General features: G+C 46.0%; 1 protein-coding gene across 1 annotated transcript; it reads right to left on the reverse strand.

The window, feature by feature from the left end:
• Window positions 1–72: 72 nt before the first annotated feature.
• Window positions 73–27847, reverse strand: LOC311368655 (uncharacterized protein). The gene is made up of 19 exons (XM_084487455.1): window positions 27727–27847; window positions 23109–25141; window positions 21441–21502; window positions 21310–21345; window positions 20743–21108; window positions 20347–20483; window positions 19375–20018; window positions 19109–19246; window positions 13601–13699; window positions 13486–13517; window positions 12442–13250; window positions 12234–12268; window positions 11988–12143; window positions 3694–3707; window positions 1528–1666; window positions 1019–1043; window positions 780–899; window positions 518–639; window positions 73–439 (listed from the first exon to the last, which is right to left on the reverse strand). Exons 2-19 carry the CDS (start codon window positions 24864–24866, stop codon window positions 203–205), a joined length of 4929 nt encoding a protein of 1642 aa, XP_084343581.1. The 5' UTR covers window positions 24867–25141; window positions 27727–27847; the 3' UTR covers window positions 73–202.
• Between the last annotated feature and the right edge of the window lie 29 nt (window positions 27848–27876).

Consider the following 27876-nt stretch of genomic DNA (forward strand, 5'->3'; position numbering starts at 1 on the left):
AAACAAACTGTATTAAAAAAATCGTTCATTTTTATTTAGTATCAAAAGTATCAAAAAGTATCAAAACGGGTTACATAAAGAGATATAAACATATTATACAGATGATACATTGAGAAATAAACTATATATATATTCCAAATATCAAGTCCAGAGGAGAGCTCCAGTTTCCAGTAATTTAAGTCCTAACTGGAAACATCCCAAATCAATTCAGACATGTGAAGAAAAAATATAAAACTATTAAAAATGTACAAGTCAAAAGTAAGATCAATGCCGTCTTCCTACTGAAACCTAAACGCCGTCTCATAACGACTTGGGAAGGGTAGACCTCTGAAACAACTGAAAAGTCGTAGGCAGGGCTAGCATCGTCCAGTGTGTGTCCAGGAGCGGAGCCTCCTGATTGGCTCCTGGATTGTTCCTCATTTAGTTTCTGGTAAAACACCTAGAAGAAGAGGAGGGAGGTGTGTTTAGTGAGTGAGTGAGTGAGTGAGTGTGACTGAGAAAAAGTGAGTAAAGGTACCTTCAGGTTGTAGTAGTGACCCAAGCCGCTGCAGTGGAGTGTCGTGGCTCTGGTCTCGTCTTCGTAGAACACAGAACACAGATTACAGTAGAACCCAGCCTTAGGAACCACATGCTCCATCCCTAGAGACAGAGACAGACCGATAGAGACAGAGGGAACCAGACAGGCCGGGGAAAAGGAGTGGTAGTGAATTGAGAAATCATGCCACAAAAAAAACATTGAATTGTACTGAAAATCATAACATTTGTGTCTCTTCTCTCACCGAGGGGGTTGCAGGGGGTGAGGGGGGGCAGGGTGTAGTCATTGGCAACGGAGGGAGAGTGAGAGCGGACTCTCTTAGGCTCCGCCCCTTCCTCCTCCCTCCTCTTCACTTTACTGGACGCTGTAGACAGACAGACAGTAGCTAACAAGGTAAAGGCCTTGGACATAACGTCTATCTACTTTGTAGGGGCTTTTACACTGCTGGTTCTAAGCAAAAACACAAACCCTAAAATGTTGTACCGACTCTTGCACACACACTTTTATTCTGAAGGCACACAACAATACACTTTTGTGAGTGTATTTTCCATTAGACTGACGTCGCCAGCAAATTAACACACATACCTTTCTTCGAATAGTTTGACGTTTTCCATGATGAGATTTGCAATCACGTTGTACATTTTCACGAGGGATCTGGGATACCACCTGTATAAATAGATAAATAGAGAAAGTAAGAAAGAGAGGTAGCAGAACAGAATCCATCATAGGAACAGGAGAGCAGAGAGTTAAAGAGAGTGAGAGAGAGACATGTTATTGTTGACATGGTAAGTACCTGTCTCCTACCACTCTAAATACCTGACGTCTACCTGCCCCTCTACCTGACGTCTACCTGCCCCTCTACCTGACGTCTACCTGCCCCTCTAACTGACGTCTACCTGCCCCTCTAACTGACGTCTACCTGCCCCTCTACCTGACGTCTACCTGCCCCTCTACCTGCCCCTCCACCTGTCCAGGGTCACAGTGAGACGTACCCGGTTAGAGAGGACCAGGCAGCTGAGGCACTGAGTGTTCTCCATGATGTCAAATATAAACTTCAGCGCTCTCATGCTGCAGTACTCAATCGCCGTCATCAACAGCCAGTCCTTTGTCGCTTTCTCCTTCCTTAGGCACCTATATCACAACACAGACCGTTATATCACACAGACTGTTATATCACAACACAAGACTGTTATATCACAACATAAGACTGTTATATCACAACACAGACCTTTATATCACAACACAGACTGTTGTATCACAACACAGACCGTTGTATCACAACACAGACCGTTGTATCACAATAGATTACTTTAATCCTTATATACATATATAAAACATTGGATTTTAAAATCTGAAATTCTATTAGAAGAACAGATCATTGGAATTTTCAGGAGAGCCTATAAGGATGCTCCCTATCAAAAAGTGATCTCAAAATTGTATTTTGCTCTTCAAGATCTGAAAAAAGACCATAATTTGCATATTAAGACATGGTGGGAAGCAGAGGGAGGTTTCACAATTACACTGGAAGAATGGGAAAGGATCTGTAGACAGCAATCTGTAACGACAAGCTCTCCCTCCTGGAGAGAATTTAGCTGGAAAAATGTGACTCGGTTTTTTTGTACTCCGGCGCAAAAGAGTAAATATTCTAATCAGACCACATGCTGGAGGTCCTGTGGACACGCATCGGCCAATCACTTTCACATTTTTTGGAATTGTTCATCTGTGGCTCCATTTTGGAGAAGTGTCCAGGGCGTACTGGAGACAGTCTTTAAGAGGAAAATCAATTTCAAAATAATGTATCTGGGAGATCTGGAAGAGCTTTGTTTAGCAAAGTGTGATAAATACCTGTTGAGGGTTTTGTTGGTGGCATGCAAAAAGGCTATCACCAGGAAATGGCTTAAGAAAGACACACCAACCATTAAAGAGTGGATTGACTTGGTCTATACTATATTTACAATGGAAAGGATCACATTTAAATTGAGAACAGATATTTTCGAGGAAAATTTGTCAAATAAATTGGCTTTCTTATGTGTCAACTTTATGGTCCAACTTTATATAGCACTAATGTACAATGTATCCCTCAGTTCAATATAATATAATTCAGTTCAATATAATTCTGTTAAAGAGCAGGGTTGTTTTATGGTTACATGTAAGATACAAATCTGTGGGTGATATGTATGTATGGTTTAGGTATATACAATATACATCAATAAGTATTGTGGTGCTCTCCAGGGGGCACCTGAGAACGCACTCTGCTTTCCAGATCATGTGCCCCTTTTGATGAACATTGCTTCTACCTTGCTGTCCAGACCATGCGCCCTTATATGGACATTGCTTCCTGTCACTCTGCATTATGTTATATGTGCATTTCTTTAGGCAATATATATATACGCCAGCACATCATGTATCCTCAGCATTACCTTATATGTGCATTTATTTAGGCAATATATGCCAGCACATCATATATCCACGCTTCAGTTAAAGAACACGTATAACCACTTTAACTGTATATCCGCAATATGCTGTGTACCTGATGGACTGTTGAACTGTTGAACTGTTGAACTATTGAACTACTGAATTGTTGAACTGTCTAGTGAAAACTGTTCGGACTGTGGGATGGAAAAAAAAACTGATATGCAGCTGTGCCACCTGCAACATGTCCCACGTTTTGAAACAACAGGCCCTTTCTTAGAATCAAGATGTACTGGGCAGGATGCGGTTTGACCTCAATGTTGACCTCAAAAATCTTCTGTTTAATATACTGCTTAGAACCGATTAGAACCAGAACAACGTTAAGCAGGAGCATAAATAGACCGGACACCACTTCTTCTTTTTTGACACCCCGCTCCCTTTTTATCCCCCGCGCTCAGAGTAGCAAATAGCTTTTTCTATGTTTCTTTTATTTCTTAAATTTTTGAATAAATTTTTTTTGAATAAAACTACCTGACTACGTTTTGTAGTAGGCCTAGATTCTCAGTTTCGATTCGAGTAGCGCATCATACAAAGGGGTGTTGTGACTTTGGTGTGGGGAGCGAGGCTGTGTTACAGAGGTTTTTGTCCTCTTGATCTGTTCGTGGTGTTTGCGGTCTGGGTGCGAACCCAGCGTTGATCGATGCGTTGCCAGCGTAAAGTTAGATACATCCTTGTGAGGGACCGACTGAGAGGGGCGCGCCTGCAACGGGAGTCTCGACACGGGCTAGACCGAGGGCATCCGACACGTGGTGGGCAGGCGCGTCTCGGTCCCGCAGCCTAGGGGGAAGCGAGCAGGGGGTGCGCTAGCATCCACGACGGTGGGGGGCGCCTTCGGCCCACTTAGGGCTCGACTTCCTCGCGGTAAAGCGCAATCTCGCAACCAAGACTAGGTTTGACGTCCGAGTCGCGCAGTGGCTCTCAACAGTATGTACTAGAGTGGCCTTATACTTGTGTGTGTATATAGTGTGTGTATATAAGTGTAAAAATTGACTTTCTGACTTGTGCCTTGGATTAGAAATAGATCCTCTCCCTAATGTTTACTTTTTATGTATTTTATTTTATTTTTTGATTTGATGTCCTGCGGACATATATACCACCTTTGTTTATGTTCTATAAAAGAAAACTCAATAAAAAGCAAATGAAAAAAAAAAAAAAAACATTTCTTCTTTCTTTATAATTAAAGTACTATTCATCAATTGGCAACATCAAAATATTAAATCTGTAATCAGTGTCAGCATCATCGGCTGATTAAAAGTTCTCTCTCTCTGTCCCTCACTCCCTTTCTCAGTCTAAACATTCGGCCCCATGAGGCCATAAATTGATAACCCCAGGATGTGACCTTCCCTAGGAGAGAGTTATAGCTCAAGACCTGTCTATCTATGTGTGTGTGGTTATGTGCGCGTGTGTGGGTTTAAATACATGTGTGTGTGTGGGGGGGGGGGGGTTATTTGTATCTGTGTGTGTGTGTGTGTGTGTGTGTGTGTGTGTGTGTGTGTGTGTGTGTGTGTGTGTGTGTGCATGTATGTGGTGTGTGTGTGTATGTATGTGGTGTGTGTGTGTGTATGTATGTGGTGTGTGTGTGTGTGTGTGTGTGTGTGTGTGTGTGTGTGTGTGTGTGCATGTATGTGGTGTGTGTGTATGTATGTGGTGTGTGTGTGTGTGTGTATGTATGTGGTGTGTGTGTGTGTGTATGTATGTGGTGTGTGTGTATGTGTGTGTGCGTGTGTGTGTGTGTGTGTGTGTGTGTGTTACTACGCGTGTGTGCGTGCGTATGTTTTGCTTGCTTGCTGACACTATTTGGTGTAGACTTATAAACTAGAGTGGAATGTGAGTTAGGGTTCTCTCTGTCCCTCACTCCCTTTCTCAGTCTAAACATTCGGCCCACCTGGGGCCATAAATTGATAACACCAAGAGGTGCCCTTCTCCCACTCCTCTTAGTGGGAGGCAAAGCCTCGTAAAAACAATCCCCACTTAAAGTTTAGAGGGATTCCTTCAACACATGGACAATCATTCACCACAGAAAAAACTGCATTTAACGCAGCAAAGCAAGCACGCATTAGTACATAGCAGGGTTAATCACACAGAAAGTATTATGATTCATGCAAGTTGGCTTAGTTCTTTGAGGTCAGGTGTATTGCTGCATTCTACTGACTTTTGCGTGCATGAGTGCGTGCGTGATGGCATCACAACACACAGGGCTCAAGATGGTCCAGGAGGAAGTGGAGGGTGAGGTCACATCCTCCTATAGTGAAACACTTCACACCGTTGTCAAAGTGGATGAAGGCCTGGAGACGAGGGAGGAGGAGGAGAAGAAGTGAGGAGGAGATGAACAACAGGAGTGGAGGAGGAGGTGAGAGGGGCGGAGGAGAAGAGTGGAGGTTAAAGAAGAGAAGGAGGGATGAGAGGTGGAGAGAAGAGGAGGCAATGGGGAAAATAAATGGAAAGGAAAGGACATAATAGGAGAGAGTAGGAATTTCAAAGGACTTGCATGACATGGAAACACAGTTTGTGGGTGTGCTTGCGTACCCTTCTCTGCAGAGGTAGTATCACCACGGAGTAGAACACACGGCTGACGTCCTTCTCCACGAAGTAAGGCCAACGGCAGCCCTGTCACCATGACAACGCTCTGCCCAGTCAAATAGGTCTCCGCCCACTTCAGGACAGAACCAGTTAGAGAATAAAATAATTAGAGAGAATGGGGGAGAACGCCCCACAGACACCAACATCGTCAGTCAGAAAAAAAGGTCAAAGTAGGGCCCTACTCCCTAATGGAGATTTTTTTTTCATCGCTGGGATGCATGCCGACAGACAGACGGGCCGACTCACCTCAAGGTCTTCTGGTCCGTTCACCGTCCTGTGTGCTGAGAGGTCACACAATAGTGACGTTAATCATGAAGCTTTTGTCCCTTGGTCGAACATTGGTGAAGTTAGACTTTTCAGCTGACTGGCTTAGTGCTAACACTACCGCTGCGTCTATGCCACTTCCGGGATTTGGGGAAAGCGGGCAAAAGTCCTCCGCAAAACTCACAAGTGTAAGGAAAAAGCTAGTGAATTCAACACTCCATAGAAATGCATTGACAACTGAAATAATTCAATTATTTATTTAGAGTGTTGAATTCACTAGCTTTTGTTTTTTTTCCTTACACTTCTTACAAATCTCGGAAGTGGCATCGGCGCTAGTGGTAGCGTTAGCAGCAGGCAGTTGAAGCTGTGTTATTATTAATAAACTCCTGGTGTACTGATGGGAACCAGTTCCACAATTTATATTGAAGTGGATCGTGAAACAGTATCTCAGGTCAGGGTCCCTGGTCACCACTGTAGAGTAGGGCTGGGCGATTAATCGAATTTTGATCGCGATTTCGATTTCAGAGTGAAACGATCACCAAACTAATATAATCGAGTTGAAACTATTTTATTTTTTTTATTTTTTTTTATTTATAGAAATTGCAGAACAGCTAGATTCATATCTGGACTTTATTTTCTATTTGACCATTTTGTGTATTTTTTAAGGGGAAATTTCAAAGTTCTCATTTAATAAGTGGTTTTTTTTTGGAGAGAAATTATGAATAAATGCATCATGTTTTCAAACTCAAAAATAATCGTTTGAATAATCGAGATTTCAATATTGACCAAAATAATCGTGATTATGATTTTTTTTCCATAATCGAGCAGCCCTACTGTAGAGTGTTTCGCCTATAATGGGTTTTTATAGCATGAGGGCTGTGGGAGAACCTTCAGTCGCACTAGGTGGGAAGACCTCTCCTGAGCCGTCGCCTAGGAGGGGGGGTACCCTATACTGGTTTCTCTTCGGCCCCGGGGCTTAACCTGTGCTGGCCCTCCTGGTACGTGTTAGAGATCCTCAGCTAAGCTCGGTGGAGGAAGACTCTGGTCAATGTGTCCAACACAGGTCACTCGTTTAAGCCCCTACGAAGTTAAGCTAAATTTAGGCAACACTCGTTTCGATCGAACTCTGGGGTGTCTCTTACCACCTCAGTCCCTGTGGGCCACGAAGCGGGGAACAATTCTGAACCTCTTTGTATTGCCTCATTCTCCGGACCAGTCACCATCAACCCTGTTTGTACCATGCACCACTTACCTCTCGTGCAAGGGCTAGGAGAGCTGCGGGCTGTCGGTCGGGCCCCTACTGGGGAGCCGGATCAATCACAGAGGAACTGATTTAATTGCCTACTACAAAACGTAGTGAGGTAGTTTTATTTTGATAAAAAAAAACTTGTTTACACTGACAGAGAAAATAATTGTCAAGAGAAAGAGGTTAAATGTTAACAGTCTAATATATAATACCATTTTAGACAATGTTACAGAAAATTACGATTTCATTAAAAGAGTCAAATATAGTAAAAATATAGTCAGTAGTAAATCGTAAATACTAAATCATCATTTGGGTTTCTAGTAAGAGGCCTACACACTCCTTTCTTGGCATGTCTATTAGAGTCAACAATTGAGTCTGTTTAGACTGAGTGGGCAGTAAACCATACAAGTAAATATCAATAAACAATACAAGCAATTATCAATAAACAAAACAAGCAAACTAGATACCAGAGAAATATTCTCATTATTCGCAGCTTGGTACTGCGTAGGATTTATCTCAATAAACCAGACACCAGATAAGATAAGGGGGGTGGTCCTTGCAGCTCAAGTTCTCCGTAGAGGCTGCTTCAATAAGCTAGCAGGGGGAGAAAGGGAAGGAGAGGAAGAAGCAGTTCTCGGGGTCCTATAAAGTCAACGAGTGACTCTATCAGACCCCGTGGGTCAGTGCTACGATAACCTAGATCTGAGTAAAAGAAGGCAGGAGAAGAAGTGCTGCCGAGAGGGTCCAGAGGGGTATTCCATCAAAGTCGCTAACGAAAGCGGCGCTTTGCTCAGGTTAGTTCAAGCCAGGCTAACGTTATCCTGGATTACGCACGTTCACGAGATATGTAACCAGCCCATAACCGTGAATGTCGAATCATGGATCAAATGTCCGAAAAGGACCGAGCGGGATGTTTTCCAGCGGCGAACAGAAGCTGCTTGTGGAGGTTTATGAGGAGTACAAGCATATAATAACTCAAAAAGGGAACACCGTAACCATTAATAGAAACAGGGAGGCTGCCTGGCACAAAAATCGGCGATCTGTTGAATGCATAAGTAGTATTAAGCGTAACATATTTTAATTTAATATTGACCATGGATTTGGAAGCAGGGAGATAGTCTCGAGTTAACGTGTCGGACTTGCACCCGGTCGTCCGGGGTTCTATCCCCAAGCATTTAGTAATATAGGAAGGATTAGGCCTACTAGAGAAATCAAATAACTTTTCATGCCATTTATTTTCCATTTCTTTGAATATTCTTAATTAGGGAATTACAAAATGAAGCCAACTCCAAGAAAACTATGAAATACTCTGGACGCGAACTCGGGTCACGCCTGTCACAGGGAAAGTGCTAGACCATTCACCCAGCCGCTGATTCCTGATTACGCGATAATACATAGATTTGTGTAAAAATGTGTTGAAAAAATAGCTGCAGTAGTAGGCCTAATAGATAGCAATTCATTGAATCATTTAATTTTAGACCCTTAGTGAACGCTGTTTGTACTTCATATATGTACATTTATGACAAAATTGTGAGGACTAGGCTTGGCGGAACCTTCTGTTGGTACAATTGTTGCTGACAGATGGTTTTCTCTGAAACACCGCTCAAGTTAGCCTGACAGTTAACCTGCTCCCGACCAGGTTAGTTTGGTCGGATAAATTGACATGGTTACCTAGCGGAGATTCCCTTAAGTCATGTTCATGGAACGCAACTCTAGCTGAAAGAAGCCTGGCTAAGCGAAATAAGCCTGGCTTTGCGCTTAGCCTGGTTGATGGAATACCCCTCTGGGGGTGCTCGATATATACCAGTTGACAGCTGACTTGTGCATGCGAAGGCAGGCGCATGCGTCGTTGCGACAAAGCTATGTTCCGCTTTCTTCAGGGACAGAGGGGTATGGGGGTTCCTGTTTCTATGAGGTATTCGGTACACTTTGTGCTGACGCAGCAGCTCAGCAGTTCAACAATTTATCAGTTCAATATTTTTCATATTATGGCAGCACTATTAGATGAGGAAGTCGTGCTCATACAGTATATGGTGGTGTTGCTGAAAGTCTGTTTTTTTCCATGAGCAGATGTGCACGATTGTTCCTGTTTTCTTCGAAGCAGTCGGTATACTTAGTGTTGAAACAGTGGATCAGCAGTTACAACATTTCAGCAGTTCGATGTTTTTCACATATGGCAGCACTATTCGCGAGGACGTTCTGCTCATATATGGTAGTGCCGCTGAAAGTCCAGTCTTTTCTATGAACAGATGGCCATGATAGTTCCGCTTTTCTTTGAGGTAGTCAGTACACTTATCGTTGAAACAGTAGATCAGCAATACAACATTTTAGAAACAGCAGATCAGTAGTTACAACAGTTCAGAAAGGGTATCACACGGCCCGCCCCAAGAAGATGGTCATCTAACTAACCCCAGAACCTAGCGTGGATGGTCCTCTTTTTATGCCCGCTTTTGTCTTTTATCCGATGTCATCTGGCAGTCTGAGTTATCCATCCATTTTCTCAACAAATGTTCCTTTGTTAAACATTTCTTGTTACTTTCCCTATTTCGCCCGCAGGGCTTGATGTGCAGTACATGACACATGTGCTGACGCAACAGCCATCGTGGGTTTACAATGTGCGTGTGTTCTCCTTAGGATCACACTTGTGTTTCGTGTCACATGCTGTTATAGTTAAAGTATGGTAGTCATATCATGGGGCCTACAGAGACACACTCTCACACACACTATTCCTCACAGTGGCCCTCTTATGCCGTCAATGTCTCCCGCCGTCTGCCCGTTTGTCCATGTGTTCTTTACCATTGATTGCATTTTGAACTTGACACATCTCGAGTGTTTCTAAATCTCTATATAATAAGATATATAAGGTATATATAAGGTATATTTATATATGTAAGTTAACATTTGTTGACAGCGTGGTTTTGTGTCCTTTTCGTGATTGATTCTGGAGCGGCTAGGTGCATCAACTCAGTGGGTCCTATCAGGACACATCAGGTCATCCTCCTATGCACCTATGCCAAGTCCTAATTCCATCTGTAAGGAGCCTCACCCCAGCATTAGACTCTCGTGTGTGTCCTCCTGGGATGGGGCACTGGCGATCAAAGTGGAGGCCGGCATCAGGTGGTCCGCTTCTCTGCTGGAGGTAAGGGGCCAAAGGTATTGGCAGACCCCGATCCTTGGGGGCCATCCCCGGAGTCCCAGCCGGAGGCCGCAGGCGTTCTGAAACTCCCATCGCGGGTCTTTCAACCTGATATTGTTCGTCCTAATCCACTCCCCGTTCTGGATCCGGAACAGCTGGTTCTTGCCTGGGAATGGCCCTCGGGCCATTGTCCTCGGATTGTAGGGGCCTCCCCATGCGGTACGTTGAAAGCATTCTGGGTTGTGTGTAGAGCGCGCTGGTCGTTGACGGGGGATCCAGGGCTCAATGTGGCCCCATGACCCATGGGGGGCCCATCAGCATGAGGGGGGTCCTGTGCAGGCCTCGAAGTTAGGTCTTTTTTGGGGATGGGTGTTAGGAGGAGGAGAAGGCGGTCCGTGGTTGCTCATCTCCCCAGCTTGTCCAAGTCTCGTCCTCTGTTGGCTACCATGTCCACTTGCTGGGTCGTATGGTTCCCTTTTCTTTTGGGAGGTCTGGGCGTGTTCTGGGTCTACCGGGTTTAAGACCCGCCCATCTAATTCTTGGCCCATGGGGATATCATCAGGACATTGATGTGTCACTTCTTCATTGGGTGCTAATCCTTCGTCAGCTGGGGGTTTAAAGGGGATTGCTATGGGGCCGACTGCTCCCAACCACCATTTCTTTCTGGTGGCGTCTGCCGAGAGACACCAAATGTATCTTTTGAAGTTTAGCTTCCTAAACTCTGGATGTGGCTTTTCTGGCCCTTCAATTCCATCAATGGGGTTTTCTGACCCCTCAGGGGTAGAGCCGTGTGATCCACCGGCTTCTGCCTTCTGAAAAACAGGGTTAGGTGTATCTAAGAGTTACTTTTTTGCCACTTCAATATAAATTGTGGAACTGGTTCCCATCAGTACACCAGGAGTTTATTAATAATAACACAGCTTCAACTGTCTGCTGCTAACGCTACCACTAGCGCCGTTGCCACTTCCGAGATTTGTAAGAAGTGTAAGGAAAAAAAACAAAAGCTAGTGAATTCAACACTCTAAATAAATAATTGAATTATTTCAGTTGTCAATGCATTTCTATGGAGTGTTGAATTCACTAGCTTTTTCCTTACACTTGTGAGTTTTGCGGAGGACTTTTGCTCGCTTTCCCCAAATCCCGGAAGTGGCATCGACGCAGCGGTAGTGTTAGCACTAAGCCAGTCGGCTGAAAAGTCTAACTTCACCAATGTTCGACCAAGGGAAAAAAGCTTCTGAGGGGGTATTTGGCTGGATGTCATGGTGCAAAGGAACCAAGGCTTCCATTAGCCTTAAATTCTATACTATAGAATAATATAAAATACTGTAATTATATATTACAAGCAAAAAAAACAGGGGCCGGTCTCTGTCGAGATGGGGGCTTTGTTCTGTCAGATTAAGCCCAGTATTCACGTCAAATCATTTCAAAACCTCCACTGATTCAGAGAATGTAGTTTTCCTGTGTGTGTTTGTGTGCGTACCGGACATCTGATGTCGTTCTCCTTCAGAAGGTGACGGCGGACAGTTTCGAAGTTCAAGGGGGCTCCCTTCACCAGCGCCTCCATCAGAGACGCCATCCTATCGGCTGTCATGGCTACAAACGCCTGGACACACAAAGCAGTCATCATCACTAAAAGAACCTCAATGACACTGATGCCCTGAACACAAATACACTATAACGGAGACGATCAGTGCGGTACAAAGTGACATGGTTGCAGGATTAAAGTACAATGTATGGTTATGTTTCAACTTTACCTTGCAGTTGTAAGGAAGGATGAAGCCTTTGTCACATTCGATTCTGCCAAACTTCTCCAAAACACGTGACATTGAAGACTCAGTGTAAGCCCCGTTGCCTTTCTCTGGCAGATCAGTCACCATGATGGGGGCACCACTAGTGGCGTAGCGTAGGAACTATATCGAGAGAGAGGCAAAGAGACCGAGATTAATTATTGGCAGTGTGTGCTTGCCTGTGTGTGTGTTTGATGGCGTTATTAGACCTACGTCATTCCATGTCCAAAACTGTACATCCAGACATTCTGTTTAAATGACAGACAGAAAATAGGCGTTGTAAAAAGTCAGCAAGGTGATGGTCAAATTTCTTATAAGAGTGAAAATAGAGCGGTCAAAAATCACACCATGCCCAAATCTAACCCCGGGCTGAAGGTACTTATTGATTGGAGAATGATCGGGGTTGGAGGTAGATACTCACGAAGTGATTTGAGGAAGAGGACGGTGGGGAAGACTTTGGCAACCGGAGGTGAAGGGGCCACCGGTTGTACAGGCATTGTCCTCGTGTCGCCTTGCATGTCCGTGTTGTTGCTGAGCGTGATTGCCTTGTTGTCAGGCCTGGGTGTTACGTTGCCAGAAGTGGGCGTCTTGCTGCCGGTTGTGGTCGTTGTGTTGCCAGGCGTGGCCGTCTTGTTTCCAGGTGTGATCGTTACGTTAACGGGCGGGGCCATCTTGTTGCCGGGTGTGGTCGTCTTGTTGACAGGCGTGTTTACGGTGTTGCCAGGGGTCATCGTCATTTTGCTGGCCATGGTTGTTGTGCTGCCAGGCATGGCAGTCGTGTTACCAGGCATGACCGCCTTGTTGCCGGGTGTGGTCATCTTGTTGTCAGGCATGGTCGTCGTGTTGCCAGGTGTGCCCGCCTTGTTGCCGGGTGTGGTCATCTTGTCAAGCATGGATGTTGTGTTGCCGGGTGTGGTTGTTGTGTTGCCAGGGGTTATCTTCTTTTTGCCGGGCATGTACGTTGTGCTTCCAGGCGTGGCAGCCTTGTTACCAGGTGTGGTTGTCTTGTTGCCAGGGATGGTAGTTGCGTTGCCAGGTGTGGCCTTCTTGTTGCCAGGTGGGGCCTTCTTGTTGCCAGGTGTGGTCCCCTTAGTACCGGGTGTGTTTGTTTTGTTACCGGGCGCGGTCGGCTTGTTGCATTGCACGGAACTTGAGGGAGGTTCTGCCACAACCTTGGTGGCCATTGTGGCAGAGCTTTGTACTTTGACAGCAGGGCCCGGATTGATGGACCTAGGAACCGCAAGGTAGAGAGATAGAGGTCATGTGATTGGATTCTAAGTAAGGGATAATCACCGAGAGGCAGGGCAATAAACAGTTTGATATGCCCGGCTAGTGGACTGCTTCGTGGAAGGCGGTAACCTTCCACGAGCCGGGCATATCAAACTGTTTATTGCCCTGCCTCTCGGTGATCATCCCTTACTTATTCAACGGTTCATCTAGAATATAACATTGTACGTTAGCTTACATTACTTCTGGCACTGTTGTTGTCCCAGGTACCTGTAAAGACAACCATTTGGTTAGAGACAGAAAGGAGGAAGAGTCATTAGAGATACAGTACGTGACGTGAGTGTGTGAGTTACCGCTTTCTGTGTCACAGCGATTGGATTTCCACCAATCTTCCGCTCCGTAAAGCCCGGCAACGCATGAGCGGCAGCTGCTTGTTGAAAGTACACCTTGGCCTAAAGACACAGGCATACAAAGCACATCTTCTCAGGAGCCACTCATAATAAGGCCGTGGTGAGTGTGGATGTGTGGAGCTCTGTCTGAGCAGCGGTTCATTTTGACGTCTTTACACTGGCACGCATCGATCAACACTGGGTTTGCACCCAGACCCTGAACACCACCCTGAACAGATCAGGCGGACCAAACCTCTGTATGTTGCCTCACTCCCCGCATCAAAGTCAGGACACCCAACCCTTTGTATGATGCTTACCGTGCGGACGACTGAGAGAGCGGGTTCTCTGCCGGTGGGGGAGGGGCCCCCGAAGGCCCTTGATCGCCTTCGTAAGGACCGAGTCAAAACTAGGGATCTAATTGCCTACTACAACACGTAGTCAGGTAGTTTTATTCAGAAAATACAGCTTGTAATATACTTTGTAAAGAAATAAAGGAATAATTAAATAAAGAAATGAAGCGATTGATTAACTCCTCGGTATCGGGTCCGAGGGCCTAGTGCTCTGAGGGCGCACTCACACTAGGCAAAGTTGCCCTGTACTGTACTCAAGTACGATTGCTTCTCAATCTCCTCGGGTTGAGGTGTGAAATGTTGCCCTGCAGGAGGCTGAGTGGGAGGACCGTGCTGAAGCGTGATCTATCTGGTTCTAGCCGGTTCTAAACAGTACACTGTATGCAGAGGGCGTCTGTACGTCATTGAAGTCAAACCACATCCTGCCCTGTACATCTCGATTCTAGGAAGGGGCCTGTGTATCTAAGTACATGTTTAGGCTGAACACCTGCACAGCACAGCTTTTTCATTAAACAGTCAGCCCAGTTTCCATCAGACAGACTGCACATTTTTCTATCAGATAGTCAGCATATTGCAGACAGACAGCTGTAGTTGTTATACAGGTTCTTTAGCTGAGGCGTGGATACATGATGTGTTGGCGTATGTTGCCTAAAGAAATGCACATATAAGGGTAATGCTGAATGATAGGAAGCAATGTCCATATAAGGGCGCCTGGTCTGGACAGCAAGATAAGAAGTAATGTTCATAAAAAAGGGGCACATGATCTGGATAGCAGAGTGCGTTCTCAGGTGCCTCCTGGGGGGGGGGGGGGGGGGGGGGGGGGCACCACATCCCCCTACGCACTACGCATCCAGCTGACCCATTCCCAGAGTGAGGCCTGGGGGTCCTCTATGAAGACGGTGTGTTGCCCATCTGAGCTCTGGAGGACGCAGAATCTCTTCCCGGTGCGACGGTGGACATAGAGCCACCTGGCCATGTGTTTAATCAACCTGCTGGGGGTGTCGTAGCACTTCCGGGCCTGGATATGCCCGATCTCATCCGACTGACGGACGATGTGTCGGGTTGGCCTCGCGCTGGGCAAGGGGTAGATGCCGGTGCCAAAGCCGAGGGCCTCGGGCAGTCCCCTCTGACCCACTCGGAGCCCACTCATGTTGTCAAAGGCCCAGGTCGGATTAGCGGCGTGTCGGATGTTGACCTTGTGCCATCTCTCCCCGGCGAGGCTGAAGAACTGGGTACGCCCAGGACTTAGGCGCATGGTCTGGACAGCAGGGTAAGAAGTGATGTTCAGAAAAAAAAAAAGAGAGTGCACATGATCTGGACCGCAGAGTGCGTTCTCAGGTGCCTCCTGGTGGGGGGGGGGGGGGGCACCACATATATATAAAAAACACAACTGACTGAAACACACACACAAGTTCCGTTGCGATGGGTTTCCTCTATCATCGACGTTAAACAGATTTTATAAAACGGCGTGACTTAAATCAAGCGATTTGATAATAAACGTATACACACAGCTATGACGCCCGTTCAGTTTACAGAGTTCAGTATCACTCCGCACCTAACTTAACCTAACTTGCCGGCAAACCGAGCTACCGTCTCTAGCCTTCTGTCTGAAGGACGCTACAGTGTGTTGCATAGCAACCGCCTCGCACTTTGCAGGCAGCCAGGAGGGACTACAATTTTGTATTCGTTAAAAAAATGCTTTTCCGAATTTCTCATTTTTTCAAAATTGAGAGTGTAATAGGAGAAATTTGTTAAGCAATATGCAATCAACATCTTGCCCAGTATGCTATAATAATTAAATGAGTGTGGAGAAACACTGAGCAACCAAAGAAATGCTCTCCTCACATGATGTGTATCTGATATATATGTTCTTCAGTGTGTTGGATCCACGGGCTGCACCGAATGGAATGCTCTGTTTAGATTGGGCCTCAATGAGGTCCAGGGAGAGCTGTAAATCGGCGCAATATGTCTCCAAATAAGGGAAGAACGCAGGGAGACGGCGCCACATGTCACCAAAAAAGGGAAAAATGCATGGGATGAGGTTACGACGTATGGATGATATATGGGCATAATGGAGCATAAAGGCAGGGGCCGGAGAATGGCTGTTCAGTTCTTTGTCAAACCAACTCAGGATTTTGTTGTTGCTTGTTCTCGAGTAATAATAAAATCTTTATCACTCAAACCTTCGGCTTCCTCAATCTCTTCGTTTTTGTTTAGATGTTGTATTTTATCTACGACAGTGTCTACGACTTTCATTTCTCCATACTTATGTAACCGTTTTATAAAAGCAATAGATCACTTCAGTCAGTGAAATGTGCTCATTATATCCATCCCTCCGCTGTGCGTCGGGACGGACAACGCCCCTTAACTGTGGTATAATGAGAACATTTCACAGCCTGTCGTGATCTATTGCTTAAATATAAAACAAAACCCCAGACTCTTTCATTTTAAAATTGTATGTAAATATTTTTAATGAATAGGCCTACATTTGTGTTATATATTTAAAATGTTCCAATATAGCCTATTATTATAGCTTACATACTAACATTTTAAACCATGGGAGTGCGAAATACATCCTCGTTGGAATGGCCAGTTTAAGAACGCATCAAGAACACTTCCGGGTTTTACGACTGTACTTGACGTGATGCAAACTTTGAATTGGAACAGTACACGAGTACAGAAAAGAACGCAAATTGAGAACAACCTGTGCTGACGCAGTTCAGCAGCTCAATAGATATATCCATATATGGTAATGCTACCTAAAGCGGAAGTCCTGCCCTTAATTGGGCGTAGGGACGTTTGGGGCTAGGTGCGGCAATGTGTGGCCCACGGGCACACGACATCCTCCTACGCACCTATGCCCGTCCATGGAAGCATGGGTAGACGGTTCCCCAGATAGGAGCAGTCCTTGGGTCCTCGATATAAATGAGGTTCTGCCCGTCAAAGCTCTGCAGGATGCAGAATGGTTTTCCGGTGGGCCCGTGTCGATAGAGCCACCTGGCGACGTGCCAGACACCCCGTGGAAGGGCGTCGTGGGCTGGTGGGCAGTGGTCCAGAAGATCGGAGCAGGATATCAGGTGCTCTGCCTCGGCTATGCTGCCGAGGGGCCACAGGAACTGGTGCACTGAATACGGCCAGCCCCTGGGCCCACGGCGTAGGCCACAGGCGTTGTGGAAGGCCCATTCCGGGTCTTTGAGGTATTTGTTGTTGACCTTCTGCCATTCTCCACCCTGGACCTGGAAGAACCGGCTCCTCCCGCCTAAAGGAGGGATCACTGGGTGTCGGGAGCTAAAGGGCGGGGGAGTGGGTCTGCCGAACCCTGCCCTCCTAGGGGGGGGCCAGCCCCTAGGGGGAGGCCAGCCCCCCCTGGGAGGGCCAGTGATTCTAGTCTCCCGTATCTGGGGCTGGAGTCTCGGTTTGCGACCCCTAGGGGGTACTGGGGGGGCCTGCTTCTGGGAGGCTTGGGGTGGCGGTGGCGGTGGCGCCTGGGCGGGTATTTTGGGCCCGGGCCCTAGGTTGCCAGCTGGGAGGTTTCCCAATCTTTTCTTTTCATGCCTGGCCCCCGCTTGGGGCGGGCCGGGTCCCACCGAGGAGGTTTTGCCTCCTGGGGTGGGGGAGATGGCTCTGCCATTCCCTCCGGTAGGGGTTCCTGCCATGTTGGTGTTTTCCAACCCCCTTCCCTCTGTTCTGTGTTCCAAAACCAAGCCCAACCCAGGACTAGGGCTTGTGGGTCTATTGGACTCTCCGGTCTCCTTGGGCTCGCAGGACTGGACGACCTAGGAGTGGTTGGGGACCAGGGGTTAGGAGAGGTAACCTGACTGTCGCCAGATGAATTTCGTTCCACCTAGCTCCACTCATCCATCTGGGATCACTGCTGTTGGGCGGGATTTGGGCACCAGATTTAATGGTAGAGCCAATCAGGACCGCCGGGCGGGATTTTTATAGATGTAGAACGCAACTCCAGCTGAAAGAAGCCCGGCTAAGCGAAACAAGCCCGGCTTTGCGCTTAGCTTGGTTGATGGAATACCCCTCAGATCTGCCCAGTGTTTAATAGTACCGGGTATGGTGTTGGAGCAATATGTCCCCTCTTGTTCCCTAGTGTCATTCGCCCATCTATCTCCTTTGAGTGAGGTGTCTTTTGAGGCCTTCGAGCCTCTGTTGCCCAATAGGTCTAGTGCTATATAATGGCCAATGGCATAATCCCCCATGCATGAGGAACAGGGGATCGAGGGAGGGATATCCGTCACTATCTTGGACTATGTTGGGGTATCTAGGGGTAGTGCTAAGTGCTCTGTAATACCCATATGCGGACAATACGGCATAGGATTCTTCCACCATGTGCATGGGGCTTGAGGGTTTTTAACATGCTTGACATTTTTTCTTGACCATGCCATGGTGCTGTCTGCGGGGATCTGGAGACGGTTTGCGGTTACAGATCTTCTTTCCCCCCAAAGGCGAGCTCCCAGTCCCTACCTGTTTGGGTCCACCTACTTGCTACTGCGTCTATTTTTAGCCTAGTAGTAGTAGTAGTAGTAATAGTCTAGGGTGTTATAGTGGCTTCTAGCCTGTGCGTAATAGCCATGTTTCTGGTCCACCATTGTGTTTTTCGTGAGTTTTTCACCTTGAGGATGCCACCATGGGTCTACCCATAGCAAGTTGTTGAATCTTGTGTGCTATCTCCTCGTGAGAGGTCCTCGTAAGAGGGCTAAGTGCTATTTCCTCGTGGTGTGTCCTGGGTGCGCTCTATATGTGCACACACCAGTCGCCAGCTGGCGTGTGCATGCGAAGGCATCCTGTTTTTCAGGGCTACATTTCCTCTTTCTACAAGGTTTTCGGTACACTGTGCTGATGCAGCAGCAGTTCAGCAGTTTAATAGAATCCATATATGGTATTGATACCTAAAGCTCTCTCTACCTGCCCTTAATTTGGCGTAGGGAAGTGAGTACATTGCTCGTTCCCAGAGTGACTCGCCGAGAAAATTCAAATCTTCTCTCGCAAGAACTCTGGATTTCCAGTTTAATGTTTACTTACACTTTAAGTGGAAACATGTCATGGGTCTGGTTCAGTCCAACCAAAGTTTACTCTGACCTGAGGAGTTAAACTGCCAGGGGTTAGCACTCACCTCTTCACTCGCCACAGAAATGAGTCTGCTTTTTCCGAACTTCTCCACAGCGGAGAACACCTGCTGCTGGGTGACCGTGGAGGGAAGCCCAGACAGGAGCAGGGGAGGGTGGGCCGGTACAAAGCCCAGGAGACCCGACTAGACCCAGGAGACAGAGTTATACACAGATACACAGACACAGGGGAAGACGCAGAGAAAGAGACAAGAGAGTCAAGTGGGAAAGACGGAGAGTGAAAACTACTCAAATAAACTACTCAACTACTCACCCCCTGAGGTTTTGCAGATTCAGTTGGTACTAAATCATTTAGTTGGCTCTTCTTAACCAGCACCTTCTTGATTCCCTTAACAGAGGAAGAGGACGAAGGTGGTTCCTTCCCTCCTTTGGTCGAAGAAGTGGATGCCTGTTTCTGTTCATCTCTAGATGAGGAAGAGGAGGATGGCTTCCTCTCGTCTCTAGATGATGATGACTGCTTCTGTTCATCTCCGGATGAGGAAGAGGAGGATGGCTTCCTCTCGTCTCTAGATGAGGAGGACGACTGCTTCTGTTCATCTCTAGATGAGGAAGAGGAGGATGGCTTCTTCTCGTCTCTAGATGATGATGACTGTTTCTGTTCATCTCCAGATGAGGAAGAGGAGGGTGGCTTCTTCTCGTCTCTAGATGATGATGACTGCTTCTGTTCATCTCCAGATGATGAAGAGGAGGATGGCTTCTTCTCGTCTCTAGATGATGATGACTGCTTCTGTTCATCTCCAGATGAGGAAGAGGAGGGTGGCTTCTTTTGATCTTTAGATGAAGCAGAGGATGATGACGATGAAGCGGCCTTCAGCTTGGCCAGCTCTGCCTGCAGCACTGTGGCCAGAGACTGGACCACAAGCTCTAGACTGGTGGAGCCTGTGGAGCACTCGACACCTGGAGGAGAGGAGCGGGAGAAGGAGAGGAAGACAACAGGGGGAAGAAGAGGAGATGGAGAGAAAGAGGGGAAGTAGAGAGGAAGAGGAGAAGAGGCGTGACGATCAGGGGAAGACGGGGCAAGAAAGATCGAAGGAAGAGGCGATTAGAGTAGGAATAAGAGATAGACATCAAATTTGATTAATCTAAGTATTATGAAAAGTACCCGTAAGGTTTTACTGTGCGTAAAGACTAAATCATTCCCTCTCCTGGTTTATCCACGAGGTCTCTCTACCTGTAACTCTCCCTCTCTCTCCCTCCCTCCATTACTCGCTACCTGGTCTCTTACCAGAGGATTCCAGTAGTTTCTTGGCCAGCTGTTCTACACTGGACTCCTCTTGTCTGCGACCCGAAGACCTCCTATTGCGACTGCGCGACAGTCTTCGCTGAGAGGAGGGGTGAGGGGATCGAGACCCAGAGCGGGACCTGGGAGGATCAAGATTAGCATGAATACCAGGCCATCGGTACAGCTTGATGAGGAACGGGAGCGGCTTCTACAGCTGGTTATTGAGAAAGAGGGAACCATTCACAAAAAGGTAAGGTGGAAAGGATAGACAGGAGGTCTTATTATTATCAATGCGAAGCTTGATTTCAATCTTGTATATTATTAAAGTAAGTGAGTATGAAGGATAGTGCAGATGCATTTGGTGAACTACACCATTGAGATTGAAGGAATATGGGTTACCTGTGGACAGGTCTGGAGCTAAGTGGTGAACTAGCTCTCCCACTGGTTTCCTTCCTATCTGGGGACCGCAAACTCGCTGACGACTTTGACCTCTTTGTCTGTGGAGACCTTGACCTCTTCGTCCGTGGAGACCTTGACCTCTTCCTCCGTGGAGACCTTGACCTTTTCCTTCCTGAAGACTTGGACCTTGATCTCTTCCTCTGTGGAGACCAAGTCTCGTGTGTTTCCGAAGTCGGCAAGGGAGGTGCAGAGTTTGACGGGGCAGGACCTCCATGGCTGGTTGCCTGGAGACTTGGCCTGGAACTCTGGGAGGAGGCGGGGACTGTGGTAGTCGTGGGGGGTTGCTGGGATTCTTTAGGGGCAGAGCTAAAGGAGGAAGACGAGCAGACATGCAGTAATGTCAAATACTGTTAAGCTTTGAGTGATGTTAATCTCATTGTTTAATGTCATGTGCTGCCCATCATTGACACATTTGTTAAAGCATAAAACATTCTCATCTATTTATGCTTTAGTAGGCCACACACACACACACACACACAGTTTGAGACTTATGTTAGGGGAACTTACTCAAGTGAAACTGTATCTGGCTCCCACTCAGAATACCTGGACAAGAGAAAAGCACATCATGCTTCTAAACATCAGACTCCAACATTTAGGACAACAGCTTCTTGTCTAGTTTGAGTATGAGGTTCACTGACTGTCTGCGTAGAAGTCTGCAACTGGCAAGGTGTACTATGTGATTCTTGTGGTCCAGCCAGTCCTGGAGGAAACACACAGAGGAAGTGATTACGTTTAGAGGTGTGTGATACAGAAATATGAATCTGAATTGTGTCTTTTGTATTGAAATTAATGTACCAAGAAATATTTGTCAAACATTGACTCAACAACATACAAGATGTTCAATCCACAAGAAAAGTAAAATACAGACTTTAAGATGTTTTAAAATTGAGTTTTCATTGTTGTCTTCAGATCTTGGACCATGCCAAACATCTTAAATAATCAAGCAAAATATTATTTTAAAACAATATTACAATTCCTAAATATAGTTACAAGCAACTATGATGGGGTCCTACGGTATGACAAGTATGTTGGCCTAATGAATACATGATAGTATACATTATTTGATGTAATGACACGCCTCACAGAATGGTTGGTTGAGGTTGGACCTGAAGTAACTGAGGCTGACGCAATACACGACACAATGGACATATTGACTGGGTAAAGCAGATTAGACTATATTTTGAGAAAAATAAGTCTTCCATATGGGGAGGTATGGCGAGCTTGGTCGGTATGGTAATATGGCATTGGTATGCCTTAAAAACTGATCATCGAACATCATCGGATCATCAGAGTGCAATATATCTTAAAGAAATATTCACCAATGACACTTTTAAGACGAGTTTAAATGCAAACACCCATAAATTACAATGTCCTGATTAGCTCTTTTATTGAGGAATGTCACAAGAGCTTGAAAAGGAGGAAGAGTGAATATTCCTGCCCATGTGCACATTTGGCAAAGCGGGACATTGACAATATCCTGTGTTTCAGTTAAACTTAAAAGTAATACTTTGATGACTTTTGCAAATAATCAGATTATTGCCTCAACTCAGCAATAAACTCGGTCATATCGGTGAGTAGTGAACTTTGAAAGTTAATTTTTTAATGGCAGTAATCTCCCTAGGTAACAAGTTACTTTTAAAAGTAATGTTGCCCATCACTGCTTCTAACTACAGAATTAATTTCTGACCGGTCGGTGTGGTAGATAAACCGCATTTAACACCGGAGCAAGAATGACAAAAGACTTTATTTTTACTTGCGAACAAGTAAGAGCAAAGCCGAGTTGGTTTGACAAAGAACTGGAGAGCTAGTCACAGGCCCCTCCTTATATCTCCCTTTCTGTCCATCAAGAATGTTGTTATTTACGATATCTCCTGCACACACCATGTCTACCTAGTTTCCCAATCTGTTGTTTTTCCTCTATGTCAGTGGGTAAACACAGATAAGTCAATCAACAGACCTTATGACACCACTCCAGGTCATAGTTCGAGAGGGGTAGTGACTTGTCTTCTTAAGCTTTTCTTCACCATTGTAATATTTATATAGCATATAGGCCAGATGAAAAGTATATGTTAGCATAATAATGTAAGGTAAATTTTTCTTCCATATCGGCGAACCCAACCAATCAATTCTTCGACCATGACAAATTTGGGTTGTACATATCTGCTGGCTAGGAACCCTTTTATAGTACACTTTAGCCATAGTCTTTTTACAAAAAGTGATGATTTGTTCCCAAGCTTATCCAACTTGAAATGTATGGGAAACTAGCTCCCAAAAGGCGCAATAAAAACCACAACTGATGTACTCACCTTCATGCCAACACAAGGTTTGTTACAGAGACTACAGGTGTGGGGGAAAAGATCAGGTGTGACGCCCATGTAGTCGCTGATCAGGGCCGCCGTCGGCACACGGTTGCCGGCTGGCTTGGCTGGCGGAGGCCTCTGGATGGACACGTCAGACGCAGGAGGGGGCCCCTGGTTCATAGGGATGGACCTAGGGGTGGGAACTGGCCCTGGATCTGTGGCTGGAGCTGGTCTCTGCCTGGTAGTCCCGGGTCCTGGAGCAGTTTTGTGGCTGAAGGTTCCTATGATTGGTGCTGGTTTTCGAATGGTAGTCCCAACGGCCGGAGCGGGACCGTGACTGGTGCTTCTGGGGCCTGGAGCTGGTCTGTGGCTTGTTCCAGTACCTGGTGCTGGTCTCTCACTCCTAGTTCCAGTACCTGGAGCTGGTCTCTCACTCCTAGTTCCAGTACCTGGAGCTGCTCTTTGACATGCTGAAGACGCCACACGATCAGCACCGGAACCCCTCTTAGGTATGATGTTGGTGGCAGTAGGTTTAGTAACAGGTGCTGCTGGCTGCAACGCAATAGGTTCCTTCTTTGAGGAAGCGATGGCAGTCTGGATGGACTGGGCAGCTGGCTTTTGGCTCAGAGAAGCCTTCACACTTGGTAATGGACTGTTAACAAGAGAAGGGATGTTGGATCTCTGTGAGCCATTGGAGAATGCTGGAACACCGGGTTTGGCTGGTGCTGCATCCTTTGGTTGAGTGTCCCGCATTTGGCTCATGTAACTGGTGCTGGGGTGTCCTCCATCCTTTTCTTCTTCATGGAAGCCTAAGGTATATTTACTTGTATGTTTGCATACAATCACTTTACTCGGCTGCTGAAAGGTAGGAGAAGCTTGCGCCTCATGCTTTACTTCGGCCTGGGACACCGCCCTGGTTCCTGGGGCACGCTGGCTGCCTTGAGCCTGGTGGCCAGTGCTTGACCTAGAGGCAGCCGATGAGTTTTTTGCCTTCTTTTGGTGGATGTCTTGCAGCACGTAGTGTAGGTTAGGGAGGGAGAGCTGGTCATCTGTGTACGCACAGAGTTCCTCCCAGTCTTCTTCATGAAGGTCGAAGTGTTTGAGGACGTCCATGGCTTCTTCACGGGTGATTATGGGCTGGTTGTAATCAGCCTCTCTGGAGGTGGAAGGATGCTCATAGGCCATTGACACTCGAGGAGACGGTGCAGAATCTGCTGCTGCAGTAGAAGGCCTGTTGCTTCTAATACATTCATCGACACTTGAATAACGGGAGAATGGATATCGCTCAGAAGATTGTGAGTAATGTGATGGGGGAACATTTGTTGCAGAGGATGAAGTGGAGTGATAATTGCTTATTTGTTGGCCCGACGGCCAATGCCAATTTGGGGCACCACTTGGCATTGTTTTTGAATATCTATAAAACTGTCCATCGGAGATGGGCGGTGATGATCTATAGCCAGTGGGCCCCAAATCCGAAGATCCCTGAGGCCAAGCAGTTAAGAGGCCTGCATCCTGTCGGGCTCCTTTGATGTGGCCATCAATGGAACTCTCCAATTCAGTGGTTGGCTTACTCTGACCAGGGATATAGCCCATAGACCCAGGGTGCATAGGGTATACGTAGACGCCATAAGATGCATGGGTAGAACCAGGGACCATGTGAGGAGGCTCTCCAACATTGCCAGGGCCTACGTTTGGAGGTTGGTAAGGGCGCTGTGGGGAATCCTGGCTCTCAGGGGAATAGGGGTTATACAGATCGTGGGACATGTTGGCGACCTTCAGAAGGCAGATTGATGGAATGAAGGGGCTGGTGGTGATACAAAGCAGGGTTGTTGGAGACAGTCGTCGAGGAAACGCTTCTGCTGCCAGCAGCAAGAGAGCTGCTAATTTCAGTCAGAGCTAGCTTGGTCTTCATCTGCACCAAATGAAGACAAGCTGTCTGCTGGCCAATCGGGAGAGAGCTCCCGTGGAGCCCCTCCAATCAGGGGGCTTAGAGCAGCCCGGCGGCAGGAGGAAGCAGACTAGGGTCCAACAAACCAAAGCTGAAAATGGTTGGAAAAAAAAAAAAAATAAGGTTATACAGATGGATAACATGTTGACATTTTAGGATCTTATCTAATATATTAGAATGACCTTATCTAATACAATATATTAGATAAGGTAATTCATCTGTTGATTGTCTTTAATGATCATCGCACAAGTAGGAAGTGATTAGCAAACTCTGAGTAGCAAAGTCAGATGTATATATACATTTTTTTGAAAATCCTGCATGGAAATGTAAATAATTTTTTTTTTGTTGAATCAAGATGCATCGATAATTGTTTTATAATCGAATCGCAAAGTTTGGATCTTTTTTCGGACTTGTTCATTGGCGTATAGAAATAATTTGTGTCATTTACGGTAGTGTGATGCTCTGGTGCCTATACTGGGTGATACACGGTAACACATTGAAGACATAGGGGCATGTTAAAGGGAGTTTTTAAGCAGAGAAACTACACAATATAGTCAACAGTCAATCCCCATAATTAGGTTTATTTTGGCAAAAGAAGAAAAATGTGTCTGAGGATCTACTGTAGTACCTACTCACATTTAAACACCACAGAGGAAGGGTCCATATAAAGGGATGAGCAAAACCATAAACAAATTCAACGATCCACTCTATACGGATAGTAGGACTACGTACCAGATCATAGAAGTACTGCGCATGGGCAAATCTAAGAAGAATTTAATGTAATCAATGATCCACTCGCTACGGAGCCACTCTGGTGACATCTGGGGAAAGAAAATTCTGTTTGCCCGACTTAATCATCTGTTTGCATGACTTAATAATCTGTGGGAACTATTTAATAATTTGTGGGAACGACATAATTATTTTGTGGCCACAGTTTAATAATTTGTGTGAACAAGATAATTATTTTGTGGCCACAGTTTAATAATTCGTGGAAACTAGATAATTATGTTGTGGCCACGAATTAACAATTATAAAGGATTGTGTGCTGTGTTGTCTATTGTTGCAGCAGAGGTTAGGCCAGGGTTTGAGTTACGTGGGAGCCCCATATGCCTGCCTGCTGCCTGCCTTATCTTGAAGTGATGTTGTGCGCACACCACACAACATGAGAGCCTTCAAAAAAAAGTAAATGCAATCATCTTACGAAGAGTAGACCAAAGCCACGTAACAATTATTCTATTGAAGTCGTTGACGCAATACTTTGTTGTATAGTATTGTTGTTTTTAAAATTGCCATTTCACAATTTTCCTCAAATGCATGCGCTGAATAGTGATCTGGTTGTGCGTGCGTGCGTGCGTGCCTGTCTGTTTGGTTATCTGGATTATATAGGATGTAGCAATCAAGTGATAACCAGATAAGAGTGAAATCCGTGAGCTGCTGATCATGTTAGAGAAGGTGATGCAGTCGCATTTAACAAAGACGGGGAAAGATGGTGCGATCTACGACAACGACACTTGTAGAACTTTCCTTACGAGGCTTGGCAACTAGGCCTATTATAGCCCCAGATAACCCAACAGACACACACACGCACGCACGCACGCACGCACAACCAGATCACTATTCAGCGCATGCATTTGAGGAAAATGGTGAAATGTATTGCTATGGTTAAAAACAACAATAGTAGGCTATACAATAAAGTATTGCGTTAGACTTCAATAGAATAATTGTATACGTGACATTTGGTCTACTCTTCGTAACGGTAAGATGATTGCATTTAGTTTTTTGTTGTGCGGTGTGCGCCGTCATACCTTTTCAAGATGGTCAAAATAAGTCGTTTTCTGAAATGTGCGTGCGTGTGCGTGTGTTGGAGTCGGAACACGTAGTCATGAGCAGTGAAGTCTCCCCCTCGCTCTCTTTTCTCTCACTCGAACGCACACCGGGTAGGCTATTATTTATTTATCTCTGCCCCTAAAAGACCCCCAAGAGACCCCCACAAAGCTCAGATTATAACTCGAACACTAGGTGAGGTCATGCCGATTCATATGATTTAATTAATTAATATGATTAAAACCATATCGAAGCTGCATCAATGGGTTGCATAGACGTTGCTGCAACAATAGACATCACAACACACAATCCTTTGATAGGCCTAATTGTTAATTCGTGGACACAAAATAATTATCTCGTTCCCACAAATTATTAAACTGTGGCCACAAATTATTTTGTTCCCACAGATTATTAAGTCATCCCCCCAGATGTCAAACCTCAAATCCGCCCATCTACAGTCTTCTCTAAACGTTGAGGCACAGCATCCCACATAGCAACAAAAAAAAAGTAGGCCTACTTCAAGTGGTTTCATTATTTTTAATGCACCATATGGAATGTTAAAGAATAACTAAACAGACATGAGAAAGACTAGCTAACCGCCAACACCAGAGCCACTAAACTGCGTGTTCGCGTTGTTTGTGGTGTACCTATCGATTACCAACACAAACTCTGATTCAGAAAGTAGTCGAGGCTTTTACATACACTTGGATGGCGATAAGCCCAAGAAAGTTCAGATGTTGACTCCAAGGTGTGAGACAGCAGCACGCCAGCCCGTTGCAACCCGGGCTGCACTATTAAACAACATAGGATACATGTAGGCATACTATCAGACACCGGGCATATCCTACTTACGTCTAATATCGTTGCTTTGTTCGGCTGGGATTCACGACTCCCGACGTCTCTCTACACAAGGCGATGTGAGCTGTGCGTCGCTTCTAAGCCATCGATATGCTTCCAAGCGAGGGACCGTCATGAGTCACGACGAGAAGTCCTGCGTTGCCA

Source organism: Micromesistius poutassou (assembly GCF_964030765.1).
Source record: "Micromesistius poutassou genome assembly, chromosome: 23".
Classification (NCBI taxonomy): domain Eukaryota; kingdom Metazoa; phylum Chordata; class Actinopteri; order Gadiformes; family Gadidae; genus Micromesistius; species Micromesistius poutassou.

Excerpts from the sequence above, each read along its gene's own strand:
- LOC311368655 (XM_084487455.1), bottom strand. The coding sequence starts at position 24,866 with ATGTCCCACGATCTGTATAACCCCTATTCCCCTGAGAGCCAGGATTCC. Across the intron at positions 19,247-19,374 it reads AATCTGCAAAACCTCAGGGG|TCGGGTCTCCTGGGCTTTGT; the intron begins GTGAGTAGTTGA and ends TCCTGGGTCTAG. Across the intron at positions 440-517 it reads GTCACTACTACAACCTGAAG|GTGTTTTACCAGAAACTAAA; the intron begins GTACCTTTACTC and ends CTCTTCTTCTAG.